Below are 26,319 nucleotides of genomic sequence, written 5' to 3' on the forward strand. Positions count from 1 at the left end.
GGAGGTTCCCAGGGAAGGCAGGGACCTTACTGGCTATATTATTTCTGCAGCTTAGAGAAAGCTTTTTACAATTTTACTATCAAGTCTAGGGTTTGTTTCCTTACTTCCTTGTTCTGAATAATGAATATTTCAGAAACTGCTTCTTTTATTTTCAGTATTTCAATTTTGTGGGAACATGCTAAAGGATTGGGCTAGAGCAATAGCACAGTGGGTAGGGCGTTTGCCTTAAACACAGTTGACAGGGATTTGATTCCTTTGTCCCTCTCGGAGAGCCCAGCAAGCTACCAAGAGTATCCTGCCCGCACAGCAGAGCCTGGGAAGCTACCCATGGCATATTCGATAGCCAAAAACAGTAACAATAAGTCTCACAATGGCGACATTACTGGTGCCCGCTCGAGCAAATTGATGAGCAATGGGAGGACGGTGACAGTGACATGCTAAAGTCTCAATGAAGAAAATAACAATCAAAAACTGACCACAAATGCTCCCCGGGTATAAATAGAATCACAGATTAGTTTCTGTTGTTTACTCTGTAATTTACTCTGTAATTAAACCATTTAAATAAAATTTAAGTGTCAAAGGTTATAGACATAATAAAAATTTCACCCAATTTTAAGGTAGAAGTCTTGGGTGGTAATAAAGCATTTCTCTATAGCAAATTATACTATTACTGGCAGCACATATATCAATAAAAAGCAGAGGCTATTTCTCAAAGCCATAAATTGAGGGAAATTATGTAAAAAAGTACAACTCATAATCTGGAATATTTACATAATTATAAAATTCCAATATAACCTTTACTGCATTTCTGAAGAATTTTAATTTGAAGAAAAACATTTGGTATTAATTGGTAATTACTTACCTGCTTCTTGTGAAGAATCAATTAAGCAGTACAAGGTTCATTTTTTCATATGCATTATCAGAATTAAAATTTTAAACATCACATACCCTTAGTCAATAATAATTTTCTTGAAAACTTATATGAAGGCGATCATACCACTGTAAAAATTTAAGAATGTTCTGTGGAATTTCACCCCTAAAATTGAAAACTGAAACATTAATAGTTTTAATTTTACTAAATTTTTGCTTTTTGGGTCAACCCGGCAATGAAAAGGGGTTACTGCTGACTCTGCACTCAGTAATTACTCCTGGCTATGCTTGGGGGACCATATGGGATGCTGGGAATCAAACCCAGGTTGGCCGAGTGCAAGGCAAACACCCTACGCACTGTACTATTGCTCCAGTCCTAGTAAGTTTTTTTTTTAAAAAAACCTAATTATATCTATTTACGAAAATAAAAATGTCCTATACCTTTAAGAAATGACCTTTATATACGTATATTTTAAATTGAAGAAGTCCTGAAACCTGGAGGAGGGGGTCTGAAGCAGTGCTCATGATCTTGGGGCCATTCCCAGTGATACTCCCACCAACTAGGCTGGTGGCTCAGAGTTGAACCTGAAGATGTGGTGCTATTTATACCCTGGGGTGCTGGGAACCACCAGGGCAATACTCAGTAACACAGGAGGTCATGTGATATTAGGAATCATACCCAGAGTTGGGTAAGAGCAAACCATTTAGTGTAGGGGTACTGAGCCTTTCCTCATCAAAGTAGGATAAAGTAACCCACTGTAAGTCCACATGGCATGGCCAGGCCTGTGGACTGCCAGTGACCCAAATGACTGTAATAGCACAATATGCCATCTTTGACTTGAAAACAAAAGAATGTAACATTTCTTATTTCATTCAAACAGATCCTTGAGAGCTGTTTACAAATTATTTAAATATTATATAAAAATATGTATATACAGCTTTCATTAAAGCATATAGTAGAAATACTTAAAACCCTATCATAAATGTGATATATTTTAAAATCAAATCATATGATTTCTATCTTAGCATCTAAAATGCTGTAAAGATATCAATGTAGATATTTTTCTCACCCAACCTAAACCTCTCAGACTTTATATGTGAGTACTTTTTCTTACATTAGCATTTTAAAACTCATTCCAAAAATAGAAAAATAATTATACTGCTAAAAATTAAGAAACTAATTTTCTCATTTACCAGTATACTAAATGTTTTGAATTCTGTATAAATAACACAACCATATCCAGCATATTTTAGATGTGGTAACTAGAATGGATTAACACTAGAACAATGAGTCACCCATTTTATATATATATATACACACACATACATATGCATACATGCGCACGTGCACACTCACACTCCTATTTTTCTTAAAGTCAAATCTTATTAGTTTTTCTATGAATATGAATAAAATTTCATATGAATAAAAATATGAACAAGCATACTTTCCCCCCAATTTACTCTCATTTATCCCTTTTATGTAAGAATCCCTAATAAAGGCAAATCTCTTCTATGACTGTAATAAAGATATATGAGCCCCCTAAAATCTACAGCATTTAGAAAAAAATTCTTAATCCATTGTATATCTTAATAAACATAAACATATACATTTATAAGACTATTTTATGGCTTACATTTGCATTTAATGCATCATCATAGGACTTAGGTCCAGGAATCAGAGAATCTATTGGCATCCAACAGTTCGACAGAAGACAATACTCCTGGCATTTTAAACTCAAGATTTAAAAAAACAAACAACTATTCCCTGTAGTTGAGGAAAGTTTCAAGATATAGCTATTTTAAAAAACATACCACAAACAGATACAAGGGAGACAAGTAAGAAAATATATTGTGTTACTGTCTTTGTAAACGTGTTCCATTTCAAAATGTATTACTTAAGAGTCTGGGAAATGTCCTATACAGATAAAACTAAACTTTGTTCCCTTTCCTTTGAACATATTTACAGTACAAGGTACTACAACCTAAAAGTTTACATCTGCCTATATTTCTGGACACTTTGAACAAAAACACAAAGATGCATACTCAATTATCTAAGCATCAATTTTTTGTATGGTAAAGTTATCGCAGATTAGCTAAGGAAAATTTAGAAAACATTATTAATATCAGCTCTTGTGTAAAACACAAGATGCCAACACGTTATACATTCACTTTGGTAAAAATGGTATATACATGCTCTGTGCAACTTTCACATTGCAAAATATACATTACAATTTTTTTATCTCAAAATTCTGAGAACAGAATTCTGAGAACAAAATTCTGAGAACAGAACATCTCAAAAGCAGATTTTTTTTTTTAACTTAAGAAAGTGATGTCAACAGACTGACTCGGTTCATGAAAGTTTTTACAAAATTCTTTGCTATTGACTTCGTATGTCTTACATGCTGTCTTCATGAAGGAAAAAAAATCACAAAACTGTGAAGATTTTCAGCAAATATTTCCATATCTTTGCTGGCTAGCATCATGATCTTCATAATAATATGATGTAATAACAGTTCACAGTAATGTGAAATGCAAAACTTTGTTACACAGGTCTGTTTTGGTCTTTAGTAAAGTTGTTCATTTCTTTCATCCAACCATATTGTCCCTTATTAGATCAACTCGAAGAGCTAGGTCTCTGAAAGAGGGCCGCTGATTTACAGTATTATTCCAGCATTCTGTCATGATCATATAAATCTGTAAAAGAAAAACAAATTACAATGCAATAAAAATGCCTTCTTTAAATTAGTAGATGACATAAATTCAGAACTCTGAGATAATTTTTCCATATATGCATATATTATGGCTCTGCCTAGATCTCCATCATATAAACTATTATGATACTTAAATAAAGCACAGTTATCCAAATATGTAAAATAGTAAAGTGACCTGAAATTCTTGGATAAAAAATTTTTGATTACCTCATCAGGGCATCCATCAGGTCTTGGTAATCTTCCATTATTCTTTAGGAGTTCTATCAAATGAAACACAATCATCTGTCCTTGCTTGTCGTTGCCTATCATACGCATAAACTCCTGAAAAACAAATCCACTTTCAGTGAGATTTGGAGAGTATATTTTGATTGAAGAATTGTTTTGCAACTTATTTCAGTAAATGGAAAAAATATTTTTATCCACGTTTTTTTATTTTTAAAACATACTGGGGCTGGAGCGATAGCACAGTGGGTAGGGCATTTGCCTTGCACGTGGCCGACCCGGTTTCGATTCCCAGCATCCCATATGGTCCCCTGAGCACCGCCAGGGGTGGTTCCTGAGTGCAGAGCCAGGAGTGACCCCTGTGCATCACTGGGTGTGACCCAAAAAGCAAAAAAAAAAAAAATTAAAAAAATACTAGTTTAAGGATTAAATTCCACTTATAGTTATATTTCAAACAAAAATCATTGAGAAATTTTTGTACTGCCCTTTATATGATTACAAAACAACCAACATAAATTCCCCAAGAAGGGTAAAAAGAAGTAAACTGAAAATATTTGCTTTGGTCATTTTGTTGTTTTAATACATCATAATATGTTTCAATTGAAATTAAAAAATGATTTTTTAAAAATGCAGAATAAATGTATAAACATAAATGTAATTTCATCAAGCCAGGTTGGATTCTCAGCATCCCATATTCTCCCTCAAGCATTGCCAGAAGTGATTCCTAAGGACATAGCCAGGAGTAAATCCTGGGAACTATCAGTTTTGGATCCAAATCTAGTATTAATAATAATAGTAATAATAACAATGGTCAATACTGGCAATAGACAAGTTCATACTTAAGTTTAATTTCATTTATAATTAAACTAAGACAGACAAGTTCATAGGTAAGTTTCATTTCATATACAATAAAACATTTATCCTAAGGTAAAATGAGGAAATGAACAAAAGTTTAAGAGAACATCATGCATAAAGATGTTCACAAAGTTCACAGATGTATTATATAAAAGGCGCACCAACACTTGTTTTTGATCATTTTTGCTGTTGTTTTTGGGGCAAGGGGATGTTGGATCATACCTGGCTGTACTCAAGTCTTACTCCTAATTTTGTGCTCAGGTATTCCTCTTGGTAGTGCTCAGGGGACAATATTTGGTGCTGGGGACTGATCCTGACGGCTATATGCAAAGTGTTTTATCTGCTGTACTCTTTCTGATCTGTTTCTGATCTTATAAACCACTGTCATAGGTGTGAGAGGACATCTCATTGTAGTTTTAATTACATTTACCAGATAGTAAGTAATAATTAGTTTTATTTTCATGTACCATCTGTAGTACACTTTTTTGGGATAAATATCTATTTAGATTTTCTGCCCCATTTATTTTACTGAGTTTCTTGGTTTAATTTTTAAGTTGCACGAGTTTTTTTTTTAATCTGGGATAGTAACCCTTGTTAAGATGTATGATACGCAAATATTTTCTCCCAAATCAATAAGAATGTTTTTTAAAATTTTGATGCAAATTTCTTTGCTATACAAAAGCTTTTAGTCTGATATAATCACATTAGTTCATTTCTGTTTTTGTTTCCCTCCCACTGGAATAGAAAAACCAAAGATATGGCAGATGTGAAGATTATGAACTGTATTTACAAACCTTTCCAAAATCAGTTAATTTAATAATAAACCTAGAACTATTTTAGTGGATACTGTATTGTAAATGAAAGTTAAAGGTTCTAAAATGAGTCATAAGCTTATTCTTTTTCTTGGGAAAAAGCTTCTCTCATGTTCAAAAGGTATATAAAAAGTACACTGACCGCTGGTGGACTTTTACTCTTCTCAATGTATGTGAAAAGCTCATACAGAACCACTCCAAAGCTCCAAACATCTGAAGCTACAGAAAACTTGCTCTCTGTCAGTGATTCTGGAGCATACCTGGAATATATGAAGAACATTTAAAAGACAGTTTTTGATGTGCCAACTTTTATTTTTACCTGAAAATCATTAGAATAACATCCCTCTCTGCTAAAGTTAAAACCCAAGGTGTACAGAAAAAAAAAGTGAGATAGTTTGAGACTACTATCTTCAAGTGGCCTGCTTTTTAATGTAGACTGGTCTGTAAAGTTGGATATCAAGATTTCCACAATTCCCTAAATGCAAATAGTAGCTTTACTGTACCTAAACCGCTGTGCCAAACATTTGCTTTCCTCCTATGAATCTGGAAATTTGGTACATTTGGTACATGTTAGTTAGAGAGTGGACCGAAGCAATAGTACAGCAGGTAGGGCATTTGCCTTGCACATGGCCAACCTGGGTTCTATTCATCCGTCCCTCTCAGAGAGCCCCACAAGCTACCGGGAGTATCCCGCCTGCAAGGCAGAGCATGGCAAGCTGCTCGAGGCGTAGTCAATATGCCCAAAACAGTAACAAGTCTCACAATGGAGACGTTACTGGTGCCTCCTCGAGCAAATCGGGTGAACAACAGGACTATAGTGCTACTACAGTTAGAAAGTACATGACCAATCCCCCCATAACCTGAGGGAGGCACTATTCCCTCAGTAGCTTCCTTCCTTTGTCGAGGATATTTCATGTATGTTGTCACAATACACTGATGGAGGAATTAAGTGTGTCCTACCACAGAAGCTTGTGACTGTTATCTTCCAGGTTTTAACCCTTTTCCCATTGCTGATTTTGTGTTGTTTACTTTCCCTAAAAGGGAATCACAGGCTTCATTTCATTTCATTGTATGCTGAGTCTCCTGTCCTCCTAGTGAATGATCTAACCTGAGGTTTGTCTAGGGCAGGGTCCCCAAAACTTTTTCCACTTGTGACCCTTAGTGCCCAAAATATAAATAAGCAACATTGAGTTAGCACTACCAGAGACACTTAAAATTCAACACAAGGTTGATTTTAGGTTAATTTTTGGTTGTTACATATTCAGAACATTCAGAAACCCTTTACTGTTGCCATAATTTTTTTACAATCCCATATTCAGTTACAAAACCCTAAGTGGGGTCACAAATCAGTTTAAGAAGCTACAGTCTTAGGAAACTCTGACACACAAACATAATTAAATTACAACAGGAAAAATAATTTGGACTCTAGAGACAATACCTGGGTTAACTACACAGTTGCTTCTAAAACTAAAAAATAAGTGGCTCTTTACAAGTTTATTTTTAAATGAGTCCAAATTGCATATAAGAGAGGGGAATTGAGAATTCTAAGATTCTCGATTCTATAAATCCTTTTCTGGCCATTCAAGTTCTTAGTGACCTGTTATGGAATTTCTTTAGTGAATATAACCTATTATGTACTAACCACAGAATTAACACATAATTAGTCCATATTACAGTATATTGTTCTTATATTTACCTAAAATTTACATATTTATTCATTTTAAGGGCTGGAGCAATAGCACAGTGGGTAGGGTGTTTGCCTTGCATGTGGCCGACCCGGGTCCAATTCGTCTGTCCCTCTCGGAGAGCCCAACAAGCTACCGAGAGTATCTCGTCCACATGGCAGAGCCTGGCAAGCTACCCGTGTTGTATTCGATATGCCAAAAAACAGTAACAAGTCTCACAATGGAGATATTACTGGTGCCTAGTCAAGCAAATCGGTGAACAAGAAAACAACAGGACAACAGTGAGACAGTGCTACAGTGATATTAGTTTTAAATGTATGGGGCTTTTGGGGGGAGGGCAGTGGGCATTTGGATCAAATCAGAAAGGATCATTTTTTCCATGTCAAACAAAACAAAAACTTGACTCTTCTGCCTTTTATAGATCATTAATTTTAGAAAACTTGTAAATTATTTGTTTAAAACATATGTAACTTTTGATAAAAACTTTTCCTTAAGCTTTTTGACAACTTTACAATGCAAGTATGTCTTGAATCTCAATATCCAGGGAATCTGTTCTTTAGCATGTAATTATCAAGGAAGAGAATGCCCCTTTTCCCCCTATTTTTTGTTGGACAGTAGGGCCTAATTTTAGCAGGTGCCTCTTCCAAGTATCAAAACTCTCTCGTGCCATAAAGGTATAAAAATTTAATTTTTGCTATTCTCCGCCCAGATGTGACCCAAGCGGCCGCACACGTGCAGCCCCTCCATTGCTGAATGCCTACGATCCTGTAGGCCCACTAACTACTTTCGGCACCAGCAGCTTCTTGCAGAAATGCTTCTAGACTGTGAACTAAGCTATAGCCCCATGCTGCCATGGGAGGGAAAAGGTTTTTCTCTCTTGGCTTTTTGTTGCCCCGGCGGCAGCACGGCGACTGCTATCTTCTAAGGCCCACTAAACAAAGGTAAGAGCTTGCAATGATGCAATTTCTGGCAGAAATTTCTCTGGACTTAGTTACTAAAATGCCAGAAATCCAAAACTATGTGGCCGCTGTCGCAAGACCTCATATGCTCTTCATTCTCAGCAATGGAAAACAAATTATCAAATGCTGCCTTTTTCGGCAGGTCTGATTGTTGGGGGGAAATTTCAAATAATAATAGTGAGTTTCCTGTTGAAATACTGAATGTAATCAAAGTAAAGAGAAAGTAAAGTGAAAATCATCAGCCACACGGGCGTGGGGGAGGGGAAGAATGGGAGGTATACTGGGATTCTTGGTGGTGGAACATGTGCCCTGGTGAAAGGGATGGGTGTTCGATCACTGTATGACTGAGACTTAAGCCTGAAAACTTTGTAACTTTTCACATGGTGATTCAATAAACAATTTTTAAAAATTAATTATTTTCTTTGTTTGAAGCTAATCAATTAACATGGATGGTCACTCCAATTACCAAATAAATTTAAAATAAGATATGAGTCACAAATAGTCTTATAAATTCTCTTGACAAATGTTTTTTATTTTGAGAACATATATAAAATGCACCAAGAAAGATAAGAATTGTCTGTGCAATCTCTTGGCTGATTGCTTCTGACATGTTTCTTTTGTATTAAATTTTTTAGTAATACAAATATTTTTTTCTTGTAGAAATATTTTCTGGATTGGGAAGAGATTTTGCTTTTAATTATATTTCCCCAGCACTTCTTTCCTCTACCCTGTAAGTCTGAACTTTCCCAATTCCATCAACAGAGCTCTTCTCTCAAGTTTTTCCTTAAAACTAGGGAATAGCAGCTCAGTAGGAGAGCACAGGCTTTATGTGTGAAACCTGCGTTTTATCCTTGCACCACCGGGGGTGTGCCCCACTGTCACCAACTCTACAAAACAACAAAAAACTCTTTTCCTTGGATAGCATCACCCAACAATATATGAAAATCTCCTTAATTATAACCACATTTTGACTTTTTGTGCTTCAGACAATGAATATTTCCACATTGAAGTTCTGTAGACAAGACTAGCATATAATAGAGTGGTTAGAGAGCTTGCAGCATACACTTGACAAGGGTTTAATTTTTTAAGTTATATGTTTAAGATGTATTTTGTTCTGCAATATTTATTCAAAATTAAATGCTAATGACAAAATATTCATCTATTTTTTCCATAACAATATGAATTAATTACACAGGTTTTAATTATCATAAGCTTCCCTTGATTGTCCTTTACCTTTCCAAATATGCAAATAGACAATTAGCTACTGGTAGCTTCATATATTCCTTTTCAATATATATATCCCTTTTGTTTCCTTTTTATGCCTTATTGCATTACAAGGGTTTCAATTATGATGGTAAAAAGAATAATGAGAAAAGACTTTCTTGATTTTTTAGTTTTTCATTGTAAATTAAAGTATTAACTATAGGGGGTTTATAAGTATTCTTTAATGAGATGTTTTATTGACATAGAAAAAAATTCGAGTAGAAATAATGCAACCAAAACGTGCAATTTTGGCATTTTTTCTTGGCAAAGAATATAAAATTAAGTATAAAAGTAATATTTAAATAAGAAAAGGACCTAAGAAAGTTGTCACTCCAACATATACTTTGTTAAGTTTCATTACAAACTAACTGTGCAATTTTTTGTAAAAATGGTGTTACATAAAGATATTATACTTTCTGGGGGCCAAAGTGACAGTACAGTGTGTAGAGTACTTGCTTTTCATGTAGTTGACCTGGGTTCAATATCTAGTCTTTAAAAAATACTTGTTGTACCATTATAATTACTCTGGTGAAAAAAACACACAAATTTGTTCTAAAGTATTGGTGTTTTCATCTTCCATGATTTTCAGATTAGCAATTAGCAAAATTGGGATTAGTTGTGAAATCAAGTACAAAATTAAATTGGATTGCATACGGACTGCTATGAATTTAGCAACAGAAAAAATATTTAGCTATTTCTAATAGCTGATAAACACCTCCAAATATTTATATGCTTATACTTATTAGCAATTTTATTCAAGCCAAATACCTGAAAGTATTTTTTTGGTGGCAGGGGTTGGGAGGGGGTATGGGTTGGACCAGGGCATACTCCCTGGTAGTGTTCAGGGCTTATTCCTGGGCTCTGTGATCAAGATCACTCCTGGTGGGCTCAGTGAACCATATGGGGTCCCAGGGATTGAACCCAGGTCGGCCATGTGCAAGGCAAATGTCCTACCCACAGTACTATGGCTCCAGCTCTGTGTTCTTAACTAAAATAAACAAAATCAATCCATGACATTAACATCAGAGTTCAAAAAAATAACCTCAATAAGATTATTTCAGTAGATGAATAAACTTTAACTAAAATCTATTTGAAAATTTATCTAAAAACAAAACTTTTAATATAAATTCAAATCTATTCCTCTAAAATGCACCATAAATGAACAAAGGGGTAAGAAATACTTTAACATCAAAGAAAATCAATATAGTGTGTAACACATTAAAAATACTAAGATATATACTTCTCATGTTAACAATTTCAATTGAAGATCTAAATTTCACTTCAAATTTCTGCAACATAAAAAATATTCAATTAATAAGAAATTAATCATCATCACAACTAAAAGTTAAAAGCACAAACCCTGTGATCAGACAATCTAAATGTAAATGCTAGTTCTACTCTTTACTGGTCATGTCAATTTAAGCAAGCTATTAAATCTGTTATACCTTAGTTCCTTTGTGCTTAAGATGGAGACTACACTGTACTTAAGGTTTAAGGAAGGATTACTAGAAAGATTAAATGAGATAACCTATGAAATACATTTACCCTAAAGTAGTTAATATCACAAAATTTTTCATTACTATAAATACATAAAAAACAAGCAGTAACAAGTTTAAAGTCTGTACTCTAAAATGTCATTTTATCATACTAAAATATACTCACCAGAATATGGGGCTTTCACCAGGTTCTTTCACTTTGTAGTATTCTTTATCTTGTGGTAATACTTTTGTTAACCCAAAATCTCCTATTTTAACTCTGTTTTCATTTTCCACCAATATATTCCTTGTTGCCAGATCCCTGTGAATATATCTTTTTGTACCAAGATACTCCATGCCCTATAAATAGAATAATTTTTTTTCAGCTAACTTTGAAAAGTCTTATCTTTATATTCTATCTTAAATATTTATGAAAACTATAGAGTATTTCTTAATAATTGCTGCAACATGCTCTTTTTTATATAAAAAATATAACATTAAGTACCTTGCATATCTGAGATGTATACTGCAGAAGTCTCTTATGATCTATACGGTCTTTATGTTTTTGGAGATAGTCTCGTAAACTTCCATATGGCAAATATTCCATAATTAATCTTAGATTACGCCGGCCTTTTAACACACAAATGGAAGACAATGTTTTTTTTGTATTGGAAAACAAACATATATAATTACAAAGACAAGATTAACATGTTGAAATTTGATGATTTTGTAAATTTGATGATATACAATATATTATAGTCAAGAATATGCTTTTTTAAATAAAGTTCTGAAAAGAAGTTTTAAATTTCTTTAAACACAGAGTATATGCAAACCACAATAAAAACTTCCTAATCCATATAAATTCTTGTCTAATTTTATCTAATTAGAATTATCTAATTTTAACCACTGCTGGGAATATATCCCAGAGAGGCAAAAAAGTACAATCGGAACAACATCTGCACATGTATGTTCATCGCAGCACTGTTTACAATAGCCAGAATCTGGAAAAAACCCGAATGCCCCAGAACGGATGACTGGTTGAGGAAACTTTGGTACATCTATACAATGGAATACTATGCAGCTGTTAGAAAAAAGGTCAAGAATTTTGTAGTTAAGTGGATGGGCATGAAAAGTTTCATGCTGAGTGAAATGAGTCAGAAAGAGAGAGACAGACATAGAAAGATTGCACTCATCTATGGTATATAGAATAACAGAGTGGGAGACTAACACCCAAGAACTGTAGAAATAAGTACCAGGAGGTTGACTCCATGGCTTCGAGGCTGGCCTCACGTTTCGGGGAAAGGTCAACTCAGAGAAGCGATCACCAACTACATTGTAGTCGAAGGCCATGTGGGGGAAGGGAGTTTGCGGGCTGAATGAGGGCTAGAGACTGAGCACAGCAGCCACTCAACACCTTTATTGCAAACCACAACAGCTAATTAGAGAGAGAGAACAGAAGGGAATGCCTTGCCACAGTGGCAGGGTGGGGGGGGGGGGGGGGAGATGGGATTGGGGAGGGTGGGAGGGACACTGGGTTTACGGGTGGTGGAGAATGGGCACTGGTGAAGGGATGGGTTCCCGAACTTTGTATGAGGGAAGTATAAGCACAAAAGTGTATAAATCTGTAACTGTACCCTCACGGTGATTCTCTAATTAAAAATAAATAAATTTAAAAATTAAAAAAAAAAGAATTATCTAATTTTAAAATGTATTTTCACATAAAATATGGGTCATGTATTTCTTTACATCTGATATATTAAAAAACTTAAATAGAAATGATAACCAGCATCCTTAGTGACAAGGAGGATCCATCAACTAGTCAAAGGTATCTTAGAGTCCACACAAACCAGGCATAATTGTCAGTGCTAACAAATGTTTTCTCTCTGGTACGGACCTAGTATAGGTACAAAGTTTGAGACATTATGTTTCTAATACCCAGGATACCAACCAAAGACATCTTGAGTTCAAAACAGATTTCAATGGGCAACATACCAGCACTGTAACACACTCCTTTATACTTTACAATGTTGTCATGCTGCAGGGATTTAAGGATTTCTATTTCCCTTTCAAAGTCTCTGAGGTGCTCTTCAGTGCTGTGCTGGAGTTTCTTCACAGCCACTACCTCACCAGTATTGTCCTGTAAGGGATCATATCGGCACATCTCCACACTTCCAAAATTACCCTAAAGAACATATCACATTAGGATAAAAACATCATTTTCCTGATAAACTACTAATTCTAATTAAACAGATAATTGCAGGTATTTCTTAAGCTTACATTAGACAACTTTCAGAATAAGGAAAAAGAGGGCGGCTGGCTTATAAGACCGTTAGTTGAAGTTTCCTTGATATCTGGACCTTTGTTATGAGCCTGGGATGGTGCCAGGGAACATTGACTCCTCGAATTCCAACAGCCCAGCCTTCTTGGGCCTCTCATTCGCCTCCAGATCCTCCCTCCTACATGTGTCCTCCTATTGCTAAAAGCCTGATGCAGCCCAGATGGTCAGACACCATAGCTCCCAGCAGGTATCACATATGCAGTTTCCATAGACTTAACTGAAACAATTTATAATTTCAATTATAATGAACATATAACATATAATTTTGATTCTTAAGCTTATTATTCTAATGAAGAGAGCAAGATTACAAGTCTCAAGGATGTTCAAATATTATTTTTAGATATAATAATGTAAGAAGCAGAAACTTTAAAAGTGAAGTCTGAAAAGTGACTGGGTCACAAAAAGGTAATGTTATTAAAGTTATTTAGTTTCCAACTATCACCCATGAATAAAGATAGACGCCACATTTCCTTATGTGGCATATGTACATATTTACATATAATTTTTAAAGCATATTTTTAAGTCAAATTTAACTGGATTTGAGTTATTGGAAATATTGAATCAGTTAAGTTCAAATAAAATTTTAAGGCATGCCTAAAAAATAAATTCTCTTAAGACAATACATTGTAATAATCTCACATAATATTCATAAAAATAAATCTATCAACATTAAAACAATCAAAATTATATAAGGGCCATATTAATAGTATCTTATATGAAAAAACAATTTGCAATTAGGAAACAATAAAATAATTTTAAAACAAACATTATCTGGTATTCTATAATTTTCAAAAAGCAAATAGTGCTGGTATTTGTATCAATTCACAATTTATGAAAAAGTTAGAAATTGTGACTGGTGTGAAAATAAATGAGTATATATTTATACCCCTGTTGTATAATTATTAATTTGCTGTTTATCTCTTCCAATTAAGCTGTAAACGCTATGGAAGCAGTAACTACATACCAAATTCACTATGAACTGTAGTCCCTGATACTAAGGACTTAAATTTATTTCTACAAAATAATATGATTGAGGCCTGAGAGATAATACAAGGGAGTTAAAGTGTTTGCCTTGTATGCAGCTGACCCCCAATTTGATCTCTAGAACCTGAACACCACCAGGAATGACCCAGAAGTCAAAAACTAAATGAATAATTAAACCACATCATTTCAGGGGAAAAAAATGTGAAAGCAATTCAGTTTCTCCCAATGATATCTGGTTCTCATATTATCCTTTTGGGCTTTATCCACTGTCGTTAAAAGCTCTCATTTTCAGAATTAAGGATGGTTAAATTAACTAGGTAAGTGAGCCATTAGCTTAATTGTATTTTTGGAATTTTAAACATTGACACTTTTCTAAGAAAATGGCCTCAGTAATATAAATATTATATACTCATTTTTCACTAAAAGGAGACAGAAGTATAAGAAGAATACTCAAAAGCTTATTAAAATCCACATTAACCAAAATATTAAATTTTTATGATTATATTTATGGATTTTATTTTCTAAAACTTTATATCCTGTTAAAAAACTTATATAGTCATACCAATAGACTAGATCAAAGAACTAAAGAAATTAAAACTGGCTAATCAAAATTACATATAAATTAAGGATGCCAGGATTTTGTGACTAATCACTAGGTTCCCAACCTAATTATAGTAGTTTTGGCCTTGAAGGTATTTCCATACAAATATCAAATCAAATTTGTTCTGACAAAATCCATTAAAATAGTATTACACTAACTGATAAACTTACAATAATGTATTGTTTGCAACATTATCCCTGGATGGGAAAAAAATTATTTTCTTTATATGATGTGCCACCAAAAGATAACAACAGAAGATGATAACACAACTAAAACTATACAAACAAAATCAAATACCTATGTGAGATAGTGGAAATGGAATGTACGTGGAATAAAGAAGGTTCTGGTCTCCTATCTGTGAATACCTTAGCTGTTTGATGATCATAAGCAAGTTAATTAACTTCTCTGGACCTTAATTTTTCTCACACTGAAATAAAGAGGTTGCTCTTAAGTCTAAAGCATCATTTCCCAAACTGTCCCAGAGAACATTTTCTAGGAGATGCCAATAAATAATTTTAAAGGGGGAGACAAAAAGTCTCATGAAATTTTAACAAACTGCACAGTAGCACTGTAGCACTGTTGTCCCGTTCATCGAATTGCTCGATCAGGCACCAGTAACATCTCCATTGTGAGACTTGTTACTGATTTTGGCATATCGAATATGACATAGGGAGCTTGCCAGGCTCTGCCATGTGGGTGGGATATTCTCGGTAGCTTGCCATGTGGGTGGGATATTCTCGGGCTCTCTGAGAGGGGTGGAGGAATGTAACCCCAGTAGGCCGCATGGAAGACAAAAGTCCTAACCACTGTGCTATCGCTCCAGGCGATACTAAAATATTGGTATCATCAAAGAATTATGGTTAAGATATTCAGTGTGGTTAGCAGCCTCTCAAAGAGCTCTAAGATATCCATCTTCTGATTCGCATGCTTTTACAATCCTGACTGCTTGAGTATAAATTGGATTAACATACTCATCATAAAGAACACACTTATAATGAAAAGTATTATATACTCTTCATTAAAATTCACTCATCATGGAGAGTGTGTGTCATGAATGCTAAAATGCCAACCAAAGATTAGGTGCTTTTAAAAAGACCATGGTTTCCATTTAAATGACTATTCTCAACTGCAATACTATGAGCAGTCTTTTGCAGAGGCCCAAGTGAGTTTGGAAGTAGATATTCTGAGGTCTATCAATAACTATGTGAATAAGCATGGAATTATCTTAGTCAACACTTCAGAGGAGTCTAAAAGCAATTGGCTGGCAACTTGCTTGTAGACCAAGGAAAGACCATAAGCTAGAACCATCCAGCTAAGTTACTTCTTGACTCCTGACTTGCCTAAACTGATAATAAGTAATAATAATAAGTTGATTTTAACTGTTAAGCTTTAGGTTAACTTGTTATATGAAAATAGATAATTTACACACTTCAAACACTTTTTCCCCCTGTAATTGTCTCTTAAAACATTCCAGTAGATACTTTAGAAACAAGGAAGAATGGCAAACAATAGCCCATATAACCTCCAATGTTTTAGTGAAACTGGATCAGAATATTTAGCATGGATCAGACCTAAGTGAAGTAAGCCTTAATAATGTATCCATGCCAAGATCCAAAGTTTAAGGTCACATCATACAGAACACTATTAGCAAGTTTAGGAGAAAGCTTACCATTATGATTGGACATGCAAATAACTCTTTTCAGGTTCATACTTAGAATAAGTAGGATATTATGCATAACTGTGTTGTTTACATGGTCCAAAGTCCAATCACTATAAACAATCAGATTATTTTTCCCTCAGAAGACTTTGAAAAAAAAAAAAAAGGAGGTAAAGGCTGGAGAGACAGTACAGAGAGGAAGGTACTTGCCTTTTATGAAGCTGACCCAGGTTCTTGGCATTGACATGGTCCTCCAAGCCCATCAGAGGTGATCTTTCAGCATAGGTCAGGAGTAAGCCCTAAACACTGCAGAATATGGCCAAAATCCAACAAACGAAAGCAAAAAACCTGTGACATCTTACCTTGCCAAGTTGCTGTAGAAATTTCAAGTGTCTCTCTTCAAACTGTGTAGGATCACGGTCTTCAAAAGCACCAGAAAACCCTAAGGTGCCTATGCGCATATTTGGCAACATGTCATTTTCTGTTAATAATTCATAATCTAGAAAAAAAAGAATTACCACTATAAATTGGCAAATTCATCCTCTGGATTAAACTGACATGTATTTCAGATCACTAAAATATGAGACTGAGTTAGAAATAGTAAATATAAATTGACATAAGGCAACTATAATAGTTTTGGTTATTTAAAAGAGATTTTAATTATTATTTATAACTTGCCAGGATCTCAAAGATATTTTTTTGAAGGATAAGTAATTACTTTTCAAATACTTAGCTTTAATGTTTCTATAATAAAAATAAAGATTTTACTCTTTTTGTAGGTACATGGAAGGGGTGGGTCTCTACTAAGGACTACTCCCAATTATTTTTGGCCATGTAGGCCAGGGAGTTAAATGTTAGGGTCCCTATGAATGCAGTGCTGCTAGATCTTGTGGTGCTGAAGAACACCAGGACCAACTGGGGAATGTTTGTAGACCACAAAGGCCACAACTGGCATTGCTCAGAGGCCTTCAGGACTATATATTCAGCAGTGCTAAGAGAGGGGACAGTGATAATGAGTGTATTACTGAGATTGAACAAGGAAGTGTCCCATGCACGAAAGGCATGTACCCTATCTTACTGGCCTCCGTTCTGAGGTAAGAATGACGAGTACTGAAGAAGGAAGTTCCTGGTCAGAGACATATATAGTTATCTTCATATTTTAAGGAGAAGAGGCAAAATAAATCTGTATCATACAAAATTGTAAAATATATGAAAACTAGTTTAAACTATTCCTAAAAATTCAATTAAACCAAATACACTTCTATAATATACTGCTTAGTAACTGGTAAGTTAAATTATGTAATCAAAGGGGAAAAGATGATTTTTAAAAATTGAAAAGGCTGTTCAATCTAGGACACTTCATATATATATATATATGAAGATATATTATATATATATATCACTATATCACTGTCATCCCATTGCTCATTGATTTGTTCGAGTGGGCACCAGTAACATCTCTATTGTGAGATTTGTTGTTACTGTTTTTGGCATATCGAATACGCCACAGGTAGCTTGCCAGGCTCTGCCATGCGGGCAAGATACTTGTAGCTTGCCGGGCTCTCTGAGAGGGGCAGAGGAATCGAACCTGTGTCGGTCGCATGCAAGGCAAATGCCCTACCCACTGTGCTATTGCTCCAGCCCATAAATATATATAGCACTGATATAGGAAAAGTCAATATAATAATTTGACATAATAAATGTCAATTAATAAATTAAGAGAGTCTGAAGGGAATTTTTAGAAGAAGTTACAAAATTAATAAAGTTTTATTATATATCTCCACAGGCTCAGACGAGCCTCATCCATGAGTGAATGTGCAAAAAAAACCCAGGTATGCGGACTTGTGACTGAAACCTCCAGGTTTGCACAGTCAGAAATAGGCAACCTCCCCTGTATCTCCCTGTGCTTCCGGTAGCCTGGCAGTCATGCCCAGGAACTGCCTCTGGCACCATATAGGTTCATTAACGGCCCATGATCCAGAACCTCACATATGAATCTCTTGGAAGAGAGCAACACAGAACAATTTGCCATAAAGATACCTCGGGACCCCAAGGTCACCATCCAGTTAAAAAAAATTAACTTCAGCTCTATAACAGTATTTAAATAAAATTTTAGAATTCTTGGAACATGCAGCTCCAGGAGCATGAGTGACATCTCATACTCTACACCATTGATGTACCAAGAGTAGCACACTACATTTGATAAGGTGTAAAGTAGAGGGCAACTCATCTCAGGGAGAGAAATAGTAGTAGTAGTAGTAGTAGTAGTAGTAGTAGTAGTAGTAATAAATACATATATATATGTACATGTTTAATCACACAAGGCTCAATCTTTAACAACATGTTAGTAATCTCATATATATATATGTGTGTGTGTGTATATATACATATACACACACACACACAAGGGCTTAATGGCTCCAGGATAAAAAGGACAATCTTCACATACTTCCCTCTAAGGGAATTTTTGGGATAATTTTTAGTAGATCATTCATAACAAGCAATACAAAATAAGTTATTTATTTTGTTTTGGGGTCACGGTTTGGGATTGGAATGGAAATATTTGAAATACGGTGGTGGGTAGGTGTAATGGCAGTGGGATTGATATTGGAATATTAAATGTAACAAATTACTGTGAACAACTTTTATAAAAATAAAATTAAAAAAATTAAAAATATAACAAGGATGAAAGGGAGAATCAGTAAGATTACTCCATCAATACATACCTGGTGTAAACAAACTATTAAGATCTCGTATTATGGCTCTGAAAGAAGGTCTAAAATCTGCTTCATAATCCATACAATTATTAATAAGATTTGCAAGTTCTGTCCATTTTGGTGCAGGAAGCTGGTGCCTGTCTTCATAAAACTGTAGCTTCTATAGTTACAGACAAAATGTTGAATAAATTATATAACTGTGTATATTTCCAGTTAACACTTTGGAATATAAATATCAAATCATATGAAAGAAATACATGGGATTAAAGGAACAATTCCATATCACAGTCCATATAAACTTACTCTTTGAGAATCCAAAGCACTGAGAGGCTTATCTCCTCCACTGCAGATTTCCCACAATGTGGTACCAAAACTCCATTTATCTGTTGCCAAGTTTAAATTTTTAGGATTTTCAATGCATTCAGGGGGCACCCATGGTATTCTTTCTTGAAGAACTTTTCAACAACAGAAACAAAGTATGGTCAGATTTTTTCCCAGAAATAAAAGAATAAACTTTTTTGTATACAAAAAAACTTTCAAACTGATTTGGATAATCAGGTCTTTTTATTTGTTGGGAGTGAACATGAACATATAGCTGAAAACGGGTCAACATTTGTTTGAAACCAGAGGGCTATTTGAGATGATAAAATTTATTATCTCAGTCTTAAACAATGCCAATACTGAAATTCAGAAAGATGTTAGCCCAAATATTTAGCCTGAAGTGGTATACAATTTGTTAGTAATACAAAGAGAATAAGAATACTATAAAATGAATCTTAAATCAGCCAAGCATTTTTGCATTAAATCATGTCCAACCAGAATCCCATACTTTACCTATTATTTATTATGCATTAAAAAAATATCATTTTGGGAGGCTGGAGTTATAGTACAGTGGGTAGGTTGCATCCCATATAATCCCTGGAGCGCTGCCAGAAATGATTCCTGAGTGCAAAGCAAGGAGTAACCCCTGAGCACTGCCGGGTGTGGCCAAACCAAACAAAAAAATAATAAATCATTTTTCATATAAAATCTGTCTTAAAGGAATCAACTGATATCTTTGGTGCTTTTTTTAAAAAACAATGAGTTAATAAAGATAATTTTACTATCATTTTAGCATCAAAATGTTCTTTAGACAGAAAAATAAGATTAATAAGCACTTATTATGATACATGATTGTCAAACTTATAGTATATTAACACTGTATCACTATCATCCTGCTGCTCATCCATTTGCTCGAGCGGGCACCAGTAACGTCTCCATTGTGAGACTTGTTGTTACTGTTTTTGGCATATCAAATACGCCACGGGGAGCTTGCCAGGCTCCGCAGTGCAGGTGGGATACACTTGGTAGCTTGCCAGACTCTCTGAGAGAGACAAAGGAATCAAGCCTGGGTTGGCCGCGAGCAAGGCAAATGCCCTACCCGCTGTGCTATAGCTCCAGCCCTATAGTATATTAGGGTATAAAATTGGTTATAGATGAGTTCTGTTTAGATCATTTTTATTTCCCAGTAGTATTTATATAAGCTTTAACCCCATCAGGAAAAAAATAGCATTCAAAAAGATGGGAGTACTCAAATTCAAACTCAAATTCTGGCATCAATAGATACAGATAAGTAAAGAAAAACTTAAACAGTAAATAAAAAGATAAGTTAAGAAAAAACTTAAAATAGTAAAAAAGCATAATTTGGGATATTTGATATTAGTGAATATCAAATATCAATTTGAATACTTTGCTGTATAATTAAGAGAACCTACAAGCGCTTAAAGGCTTTTCTCCCCCACTATCCCAATACATTATCTCCCGTATCATTCCCCATTCCAAAGAGTATAATTTCCTTGGATAAGTTATCCAAGATTCTATAAAGTTCCTGCTCTATTTAATTCTGGTTTCATTGTCAGGTCAGCAAATTTAAGCACTATTGGTTCACACTAGATACTATGCATCAAAGCAGAAAAGTTTATGAATTCATGTTCTAAGTTTACACTATTCAATTTTAGAAAATAGCTAAGATAGTGAAATATAGTATATGTATCAAAAACCTCAAATATTTGACTGAAATTGTTACTTTAATTGTATTAGAGAGAACCTTAAATCCAATATATTTTTTTTTAATTTTAGGTTTCACAAAGTCAGAAAGTCTAATGACTAATTAGAATGACTAATTTGATGACTAATGAAGTGAATTATGATTTCATGCTAAATATTTTATCTTCTCAAATACTTAGTGACTAAAAGAAAACTAACTGGTTCAACCAAAAACTATAAATAAGAACTATAAAAATATTTGCAAAAAAAATGTGTTAAGAGAAGCCGTGGGATGCAGGAAAAGCAGGTAAAAAGGAAATTATGTCAATAGAAGCATTCAAAATGAAAAACAAAATGTCATTTTACTCCTATGGCTAAAACAATAGGTAAAAGAATAAAAGAGTCAATAGTGAGTGGAAAAAGATAATAAAAGTAGGAGCAGAAAATGAAGTAGAAGCCAAAGAAAAACAAAATTAAGAGCTATTCTTTTTTTTTTTTTTTAAAAATAGAGGCCAGAGAGATAGTGCAGAAGGTATATTTCAGCATAGAAAAGACCATAAACTTATAAACCCACAGCTAATACCATGCTCAGTGCTAAAAAATTCAAGGTTTTTTCTTTCAAATCAGGAACTAAGGGGTCAAAAAGATAGTCAGGGATTAAGATACTTGCTTTGTATATGCCTGGCTTGAGTCCAGTATCGCATATAGTTCCTTGAACAGAGACCCAGAAGTACTAACCTCTGAGCTGCTGGGTGTGGCCCACCCACACCCCCCCATGTCAGGAACAAAATGAGACTTCACTATTGTCATATTTCTATTAAATGTAGTACTAAAGGTTTTAGCCAGGGCAACTAAAAGAATACACATAGGGAAAAAAAGTGAAACTATTCTTATTTAAAAATGCGTGTGTGTGTGTGTGTGTGTGTGTGTGTGTGTGTATCAAATCGTAAAGACACCATTAAACATATGAAACACAATAAGTATAGCAAAGTGGCTGTTACAAAATCAGTATATAAAAACCTCCTATAAGAAGAATTAAATGATTCTGGGAAACAGAACAGCCACATGCACAATAATGAAGGTGTACTGTTTTCTAATTACATATACAAAAATAAATTAAAAATGGATCAAATACCATGATGTAAGAAAGAAAATAGCATAGGTAAAACTTTCCATGACATTAGCATTACAGATATTTGGGTAGACTCAACCACAAGGAAAATGAAAGTAAGATTAAAAAAAAATTGACAGTATTTTAAACTGAGAAACTTTTACACAAGAAAAGAAAAACAATGAAAAAGTCTACTAAGTGGAAATAGTATATATCATGCAATCTGATATGGTGCTAACCAGATATATAAAGAACTCATAGAAAGTAAAAACAACAATCCGAAAATGGGCAGAAGATTTGAACAGACACTTGAATTCAAGAAGACATACACATAGCCCATTGATATATTTTTAAAATGCTCATCATCATTGACCATCAGTTAAGATCTAAGTCAAAACCACATTGAGATACCACCTTCCATCTGTGTGAAGGACATATTAAGCAGTAATAATAACTAATGTAGGAAATGGTATGGAGAAAAAGGAATTATCAAGCACTCAGATAAGAATGTAAACTGGTACATTTTGGAAAATGCTGTGGTGTTTCCTCAAGAAGCTAGACAGAACTATCAGATGAATCAGCAAACCCAGTACTGAGAATCTGGACAATATAAAAACATTTAGCATAAAAAATGATACCTACCCCAATGTTTACTGCAGTGATATTTACAATGAGTGAAATATAGCTGCAACAAAAGGTTGGCTAAAATATCGTACATTTATACAATGAAATTAATGCAATTTTTAAAAAGATGCAATTCTCTCTCTCTCTCTCTCTCTCTCTCTCTCTCACACACACACACACACCCACACACACTCACACACTGCAAAGAGTTTGAGGGTAATATACAAAGTAAAATGAGCTAGAAGTAAAAGACAAGTATTGAATGATTTCACCAATGTGTACAATATAAGGATATAAAACAGATGAACAGGTAAAAGAAAATAAAAAGACAACTGTGCACAGAACTAAGGCTACCTGAGAAGGAGATGGAGAAAGACATTAGAAGGAAGGGCTCTCTCTCTCTCTCTCTCTCTCTCTCTCTCTCTCTCTCTCACACACACACACACACACACACACACAACCCCATAACAAATCGAGAAGTGACCACTCTGCAATGGCCACTTGACATTAAGACATGGTATTCATAATGTCAGTACAAAGTGAAAAGAAAAATTTAGAAACTTCACCTGCAGCTTAAAGAATATGAAAATTTTAGAAAATTTCATATAAAACTGAAAAAATATATGACTTCCATGCACAATTATGGTTTAAAACAAAAAATATTACAAGAAAGTATAAATAGTTATTAGGATACAAACATATATTTCCAGAGCTAAAATAGCTGAATTTTTTGTTAAGAACAATGGGGGGCAATCTAAATGGTACAATGGTAAGGGATTTGTCTTGCATGCAGCTGACCCAGGTTTGACCCCTGGAAAGCCCCCAGGCACTGCCTAGAGTAATTCCTGAGTATAGAGCCAGGAATAATTCCTTAACATCACAGGATGTACCCAGTCCTCCACCCCCCCCAAAAAAATTCAAGTTAATAAAATAGCATTTGATGAAAATTAACATTATTTTTAATGCTACTGTCCAAGTAAAGCTTAATACAGTTACATGTTATAAGTGTGATCCCTTAGAACTTACTGTCCTTAGGCAAAACTGTAATACTAATGCCAGGATCACTAAGTTTGATGAAAGGAGGATTTCCTGTCTTCCTGTCTTCTTCTCTGATAAGTAGAATATTTTTGGCGCACACGTTCCCATGAATAAGGAGTTTTTCTTCCTATCAAAGTTAAATGAACATTACATACATATATCAATCCACCAAATACTTGATCATTTAATATGTCCAAGGCTCCATTGGGATTTAAAGAGGAAAAACAAGTGTATTAATGAAAACTAATTTGGAGGCTTGACCTGAGAAAACATAAGGGAATTTAATGGTATCACTTTGCTTCCTGTTTACATTTTTAATGGCATAAAAGTCTATGTATATGATGTAACAAAGTATATTAAAACTACCCAATTTATCACTTCACTTTCTGTAACAGATTTAAATAACATGCTTTTCTAGGTGGTGGCTGACAGAAAAAAAACTGTTTCTCTTTAGCAGCAGGACACAGATAATTCTGAGGACTCTGAACACTGGCAGACCCCCAGGCATTCTGCTCTCTGGCAATGCTGTTTTCTCATTGCCATAATATTAATTGCTCAATAATAGTAAAGCAAGGTATTCTCTGCAGGAATTTTCTGTTCTTAGTAGTGACCAGCGTGTTTTCACAAAACTTTTAATAAAACTCCCTAAACCCAATTGGCAGAAACTACAAACATCCGTTAGTGTGGATGGTATGATAAAGCTATATCTTCCCAGAGTAATTAATTTCACATCAATTAAATATAGGCCTAATAATCCCTTTATTCACAAAAGAAAGTTTTAAATTTTCAATCTTTTTTCACTTTATTTTGTGGTATCATGGTTATTTTCAAGTAGCACACTAATAATACTGTTTTATGCCTAGAATGCTACCGTACGTGCCCACTACCAAAGTGAGCATAAACTTTCCTCCAGTCTTGAAGTTTCTTCTTAACCATGCCCCCACTTTTTTTTTTTTTGCTTTTTGGGTCACACCCAGCGATGCACAGGGCTTACTCCTGGCTTTTCACTCAGGAATCACCCCTGGCGGTGCTTGGGGGACCATATGGGATGCCGGGGATCGAACCCGGGTCGGCCGCGTGCAAGGCAAACGCCCTACCCGCTGTGCTATCGCTCCGGCCCCTACCATGCCCCCACTTTACACTTCAGTTCTTAGTTCTGCTGGCAATAAAAGGCAGACAATTTTAAATAAGCATTCATTTAGATATTTATTTTTATTCCTAGTCAAGATCTATTCTATATTAATTCATAACATAACACAGTGTTTTATAAAATATTAATTACTTACGAGAAAATGCATGGCCCATGCTAACTGTTTAGCCACTTCAAGTTTCCATAATATATTTATAGAATTTTTATTCTTCTTTAAGTAAGTATCTAGTGATCCAAATTTTACAAACTCCTGAACAAGAATATCTATGTAAAAATATAAAAGGACTTAAGTATACATATATTGAAAGGTTTATGAATAAACTTTAGGAAAAATCAAAGGCATGCTGATTTGATTTATATACTATAAAATGATTATCATAATAATTTTGCTAATATCATCTTATATGCAGTAAATAGACAAGAAAAAGAGAAAAAAGATTATTTTCTTGTGATAAGACATTTACTCTCCTAAATAATAATATGGCAATGTTATTGTCATGTTGAATATTATACCTCTAGTACTTATTTATATTATTACTGGAAGTCTGTATCTTTTAAAAATTTTTAATATTTTTGAGATTACGTGGTTTACATCGTATTAATGATGATTTTTTCATACACACAATTCCACCACTACCCCATCACCAGTGTATCCCTCCTTCTCCCAAGGACCCCCAAGATCTCTTCCTTCCAAACCCTTCATTCCAAACTTAATTGTGTGGATCAGTTCTCCCATTATATCGTCTTTGGACATTTATTACTACTTTGTTGTGTGTCTTTAAGTTCCAATTCTGAGAGATCATTCTATATCTATCCCTCTTTCTCCAACCAAAGGAAGTCTGTATCTTTCACTTCCTCTATCCATCCTCTGTCTCCGGCAATCACAAGTCTGATTTCTAACTTTTTAAAATTAATTTATTTTTTAATTAGTGAATCACCGTGAGGGTACAGTTACACATTTATACATTTTTGTGCTCGTGTTTCCCTCATACAATGTTCGAGAACCCATCCCTTCACCAGTGCCCATTTTCCACCACCAATAAACTCAGCAACCTTCTCAACCCCCAATCCCATCTCCCCCCACCCCACCCTGCCTCTGTGGCAGGGTATTCCCTTTTGGTCTCTCTCTCCAATTGGGTGTTGTGGTTTGCAATAAGGGTGCTGAGTGGCCATCTTGTTAAGTCTCTAGTCTACTTTCAGTACGCATCACCCTTCCCCCGCG

At 34.6% G+C, this 26,319-nt stretch overlaps 1 protein-coding gene across 2 annotated transcripts in view; it reads right to left on the reverse strand.

Annotated features, from left to right (window-relative positions):
• Positions 1–2,491: 2,491 nt before the first annotated feature.
• JAK2 (Janus kinase 2) overlaps positions 2,492–26,319 on the reverse strand; it is a 182,961-nt gene continuing 159,133 nt past the window's right edge. For both annotated transcript variants that reach the window (XM_004600138.2, XM_055138515.1), the window contains 11 exons: positions 25,234–25,361; positions 23,936–24,074; positions 19,453–19,604; positions 19,159–19,309; positions 16,795–16,931; positions 12,845–13,034; positions 11,358–11,482; positions 11,040–11,212; positions 5,613–5,730; positions 3,789–3,902; positions 2,492–3,564 (listed from right to left, as the gene is read on the reverse strand). In XM_004600138.2, coding sequence (XP_004600195.1) covers positions 3,457–3,564; positions 3,789–3,902; positions 5,613–5,730; positions 11,040–11,212; positions 11,358–11,482; positions 12,845–13,034; positions 16,795–16,931; positions 19,159–19,309; positions 19,453–19,604; positions 23,936–24,074; positions 25,234–25,361 — 1,535 coding nt within the window. In that variant the 3' untranslated portion in view covers positions 2,492–3,456. The remainder of the gene's footprint in view (positions 3,565–3,788; positions 3,903–5,612; positions 5,731–11,039; positions 11,213–11,357; positions 11,483–12,844; positions 13,035–16,794; positions 16,932–19,158; positions 19,310–19,452; positions 19,605–23,935; positions 24,075–25,233; positions 25,362–26,319) is intronic.

Source organism: Sorex araneus, chromosome 1, assembly GCF_027595985.1.
Source record: "Sorex araneus isolate mSorAra2 chromosome 1, mSorAra2.pri, whole genome shotgun sequence".
NCBI classification, from domain to species: Eukaryota; Metazoa; Chordata; class Mammalia; order Eulipotyphla; family Soricidae; genus Sorex; species Sorex araneus.